General features: G+C 50.7%; 2 protein-coding genes across 10 annotated transcripts in view; one reads left to right on the forward strand and one right to left on the reverse strand.

Annotated features, from left to right (window-relative positions):
- Positions 1 to 700: 700 nt before the first annotated feature.
- LOC106823892 (collagen alpha-1(XII) chain-like) overlaps positions 701 to 4,900 on the reverse strand; it is a 39,055-nt gene continuing 34,855 nt past the window's right edge. Inside the window, exons 1-2 of one of the 2 annotated variants that reach the window (XM_044755395.2) lie at positions 3,910 to 4,531; positions 1,202 to 2,943 (exon numbers count right to left, since the gene is read on the reverse strand). In XM_044755395.2, coding sequence (XP_044611330.1) covers positions 2,693 to 2,943; positions 3,910 to 4,531 — 873 coding nt within the window. In that variant the 3' untranslated portion in view covers positions 1,202 to 2,692. Of the gene's footprint in view, positions 2,944 to 3,909; positions 4,532 to 4,900 lie in introns of those variants that run through there. The other variant, XR_011496421.1, reaches the window with a different exon arrangement.
- The window catches only part of THRB (thyroid hormone receptor beta), a 361,115-nt gene continuing 359,838 nt past the window's right edge, over positions 3,624 to 4,900 (forward strand). For 2 of the 8 annotated variants that reach the window (XM_044755476.2, XM_044755481.2), the window contains exon 1: positions 4,441 to 4,581. The gene's annotated coding sequence lies outside the window, so the exon portion shown is untranslated. Of the gene's footprint in view, positions 3,805 to 4,110; positions 4,246 to 4,440; positions 4,690 to 4,900 lie in introns of those variants that run through there. The other 6 variants (XM_044755475.2, XM_044755483.2, XM_044755477.2 and 3 more) reach the window with 5 other exon arrangements.

Here is a 4,900-nt window from a genome sequence, read left to right on the forward strand (position 1 = left end):
GCACAGAATTCCCATGGCCCCATGAGGCCATTGCGAGGTCAGCACAACTCAAATTGAGTATACAATAAGCATGTTACATCTATGACTGAGTAAGTGGGGCACTGACAACTCAAGAGGCCACGCTCTCCATTCCAACCAGAGCTTGCTTTAAACGCAGAAAGAAGGCAACAACCAATGAACCCTATCATCTCTTTTCTTACTCGTGTTACTTCCTGGTGTTAACTAAACATTTACTCTGAAAATGATGACAGAGAGAAAGGGCAATGCATAGTTCCTTGTTCTTTCAGTTCTTCCTTACTCATTAGTATGTCAAAGATAGTGTGTTGGTAGAATGGGCCCCGCCAAGAAGTGAAATAAACACAGTTGAATTCATTTTATGCAGTGTTTCCCCAGTTCTGGTAAGAACAAAACACATACGCATATAGGAACTACAAAGTACATATGCACGTACTAGCTACAAAATACAAATCATGTAATTTTGTTGATTTTACACAAGAATTATATGCTTGTGTATTTTTATTTAAAACTAGCATTGCACGATAGGAGGATGAACAGTGAAATCAATGCTAATAATTTAAAATGTTTGTTTTTCTTTATTTAGAATGATATTAAATAGCAAATCAAAAATACCATGACAATTCCAAAGGGAGAATGTGGAAGAAAGGAGATAGCTTTATATTTTGTATCTTTAGTGGCACGTTTTTTTAATAAAGGGCCCCATGTTTTCATTTTTCACTAGGCCTTGCAAATAATATAGCCAGCTGCATCTTTCCCTCTCTCCAACTTCTCCCACAAGGTTCACCTAGCCACCTTCTGCAGGAAGCCTTACCTGATCCCCCCATTCTTCCTGGGCTATTGTGGCCTCCTCATCAGCAATCATTTAGCGATTTATATTTATATATTTCTCATTGCCTCCTCACTCTTAAATTAGAGTTTATTTTGAACAGGTCATCTCCCTTAATAGTCTATCTTTCCTGAAGGGCAGGGACAGACTTGGCATTCTTATCTGGCTGGCCATGGACCAGAAGCACTGGGGCCCTCATAGCCAAAATAAATTCCAGGAACTAACAATGAACAGATAGAATCAGAGTCTCCAGGGCTGGGTCATTTGGCTGTACAGCTAGCTTGAGGAGTAGCTGTTGAATAAATGAAAGAATACCAATGGTTCCAGTCCCTGGAATGGCACTTCCTCTAGTTCCAACACTCCCTAGTAAAATTTGACCCATCCTTGATGGGTTCAAGTGACATCCCGCTCAGTGAAATTTCAGGGAAATCTCCCGATTTTTCCCCTCTCCTCACACCCACATCTCTAACTCCTTGCCCTCAAGTTCCTTCCCATATATTAATTACCTTTGACACTGAGCAAATTCTAATTGAATTTTGCTTCGCTGGTTAGACTCTGGTAACATCGAGGGCACAGCACAGTGAGGACTAGGGTGAGGCAAGTGAGGCACTAGGCTTGGGTGCAAAATTTAAGAGGACATCCAAAAACTTAGTAATCAAGAGAAATTATATTTTAATGCCATATTTCTTAAATCAAAATTAATGCAACAATCATGCGTGATGAAAATATATCAAACTTTTAAATAAAGACAGGCTCAGACCCTGTACTTCCACCACCGATCTCATTGGCTTTAGTGTAATCCCAGCCCTGTTGGATTCCATGTTTTATTCATCTTCTTACCCCAGCAGGTGATGAATGAATGGATATATGAATGAAATGAATGAATTGCTTCCTTGAACCAAGTCATCAGCTGGTAATCTATAGATCCTGGTAATGAGGATGGCTGGCGTGGCATGTGAGCAGGGGTCATGAAAACAGCTTTGCTATGTGCCCTCTCAAATTTGCTAGATTGGAACACAGGACCATATGCTCTAAAGTTTGAATATTATTTTCTGCTTTCAATCAGGTCCCCATAAAATTTTCTTCCATTGCCCCCTCTTGTGTAAAATCAGAAAAATAAATGCCATCTTCTGTTGGTAACCCTTCCTTCTCACCATGCAGCCTGTGAGACTGCCTTCAGAGGTTCGGTTCAAAGGGAATCCTAGTAGTTCATGCTGTTTCAATAAGGTTGCATTAAAATTGCCCTGCCCCATTGTCACATAACATTATTACAATCACAGTTTCATGAATTGTTTGCATAATGTCACGTTATTTATTTAATGCTTGAATTTACTCTTTATTTCACAAGTTTCCAGGCAAAATGAGAGCAGAAAAACAAAGCCATTTGAACAAAGGGAAGCAACAGTTTTTGTTGTACGTAATTCATTCTCTGTATGATGTTTCCTTCTCAAGGAGGAATTTAGCTCCAAGTTATACTCAAGAAGAGAAAAAAGGAAAAGTTCCAGCAAGCTTTAGGGCTCTTTATCCACCTTTGTGAAGGAAGATTGACAGCACCCTCTCTCTTTGTTACAAAATTGTTCACGCAGCTCCGTGGTCCCTGCGAAGACCCGGCTGTCAACTGTTGTGGCCTTTCAGAGCCGGGCTTTTTCCTCCGTGGCCAGCTTTTTCACCCACAGTTAGCCACCAGGGGGCCGCCTGTTTGGAATAAATGGTGCAGACTCCCCAGCTTTCCTCCAAACCAACCAAAACATCCCGGGGCAGCTTTGGAGCAAAGCCCGGGAACTTCCCTGCAAAGGAGAACAACTTCTCTCCAGCTACAAAAACTGCAAGTCCTATGGTGCAGCCTCATTACGAGGGAAGAATAAAGCACGGAGTTAGAGGCAAGGACCCAGGGGAAACAGGGTCCGTGGAGTCTGAAGGAAGAGATCCTTCCCTCTCACCAGGGGGCCGCGAGGTCTGCGATTTTTCCTCTTGAAGCGCGCTGAAACACTGCATCCAGGCGCCGGGAACAATTCTAGGCTTCTTGACAGTTGTGGTTGTTAATGCTGTCAGCAGGGGTGGTGGCTTCTCGCCCCTTTCCGTGAGATGCTCACAAGAAGCTGCAATAAAACATACGTCACCGGCTGGAAATCTAGAAAACTCTCCAATAAATCATCTATACATTGTTCAGACAGTTGAGGCTACAAATCGTCACAGGTCTATTATATTGTTTCTTATACGAATAAATGTGTGTATTGAATGAGAAAGTCGGAATTATTTTAATATCATCGATGAGAAAATAATTATACTCTGTCGTCAAAATAGTTTTATTGCAACTATAGCTTCGCATCTATATTTCAGCTTTTGAGCACGCAGTATTTTTACAGGCATTCTTCTAGCCCAGAACGCAGCTGCCTGCTTCATTTTCTCCCACCCAGAACCCTTGGACTTCAAGACATAGGTGGGGAGGGAGCATTTTAGAAATTCATATTTGCCTGGGGCAGAACTCTTCAGGAGTATAGATTATTTTCGTCTTCTGGGTTTCATTTGTACATATCCAGAGCAAAGACAAACTAATAGGGCGGCTCCTCTGGAACCTGTGGAGCGTCTCAACCCTGCGCACATCTCCCAGGATATGCATAATGGTGCGGAGGGGTGTCTGCTTCAAGGGCAAGCCAGGTATTTTCCAAACTTCCATTCCCGGGAGTGGTGATCGTAAGGGAATGCCAGGCGGCCCGGCCGGTGGGAGGCCCCAGGAGGAGCCAGAGCGCTGTGTCAGCCCGACACGTGCCACAAGTGGTTTGGAGAAAGAGGGAGGAGCGCGGAGGCTCGGGTCGCGCTCGTCTGGCCCGGCAAAGAAAAGCCCGTGATTCTGGAAGTCACTCCCTCCTCCACCCCTCTGTCACTCGTTCCCCATTCCTTCCTCTTTGCCTGCTAGAGGAGTGACGCCCAAACCCGAAGCTTGGTGCGCAGGCAGCCGGGTGGGTGGACTCGCGGCCACGCAAACCACCGCAACCTCGCCACCTCGGGAGGGACCCCTGGGTGGAGGGCACGGCCGGGACTGGGGGGAGGGGGCGCACCCAAACCTGGGGCGGCAGGTGCGGAGGCGGCCAGCCCCGGGCGGCGTGTGTGCAGCCCGCCGGGTAGTGGTCCGCGAGCCGGGACTGGCGGACACTTCACAGCGCTGGCCCCGAGCCGGGCGGGGGGCGTCGGGTGCCAGCCAGGCGGCCCCGGTCGGCAGCGGCGGCGGCGGCGGGGCGTGCGGCCGGGAGGCCATTTCCTCGCTGCGCCCCTGGCGGAGCCGGGTTTGCCTGCTCTTGGCTGCCGCCGCCGCCGCGCGAGTCGGACCGCCGGGAGGGCTGGAGGGGAAACCAGGTCACCGGTTGGCAGACGCGGCGCGGAGCGGGCGCCCGGGGCCCGGAGTAAGGCAGCGCCCGGGAGCGGGCCGGGGTGGGCCGGGCGCGCGGGGGGCGCGGAGAGGCGGGGACTCCGGTGTCCGGGCCACACTCGCTTCCTACGCCTATAAAAGTGGAGTGGCCGGGGAGGGCCGACGCGGCCCTGGTTGCAGCCGCCTCTCTTCGCCAAGGAGTTGACATTTTGCAGGACTCGCGCGACGTCCGGTCGCCGGCGCTGCCCGGGACCCCGCCGCCGGGAGGAGGGGGCGGAGGAGGGTGGAGACTGCGGGGCTTGGCCAAGGAAGGCGCACATCCTCGGGCGGGCGGCCGTGACGCGGCGGGGATTAACTTTGCATGAATAATGTGAGTGCGCTTGGAAAGGAGACCTTCTGCTCCCCGGGCTCGGGGCAAGCGCCCGCAGGCTGCCTTCCCCGGGCAGGGGCGCTCAACCCAGCCAGCTCGAGGGCACTGGTAATTTGGCGAGAGGAGCGCGCGGAGGCGGGGGTGCGGGAGGGGGAGGGGAAGGGAGACGGGGAGGAGGGGGCGACAGTTCCAACTGTCCAGAAGGGTGGGCAGGATGGTGACGGGGGTGTCGCGGGAACCTGAAGGGGTGCGGGCGGTGAAGCTGAGCGCGCGCAGGCGGGCGGGCGTGGGTGGGTGGGGGTGTCAGCCGCCCCATTAC

Source organism: Equus asinus, chromosome 21 (assembly GCF_041296235.1).
Source record: "Equus asinus isolate D_3611 breed Donkey chromosome 21, EquAss-T2T_v2, whole genome shotgun sequence".
NCBI classification, from domain to species: Eukaryota; Metazoa; Chordata; class Mammalia; order Perissodactyla; family Equidae; genus Equus; species Equus asinus.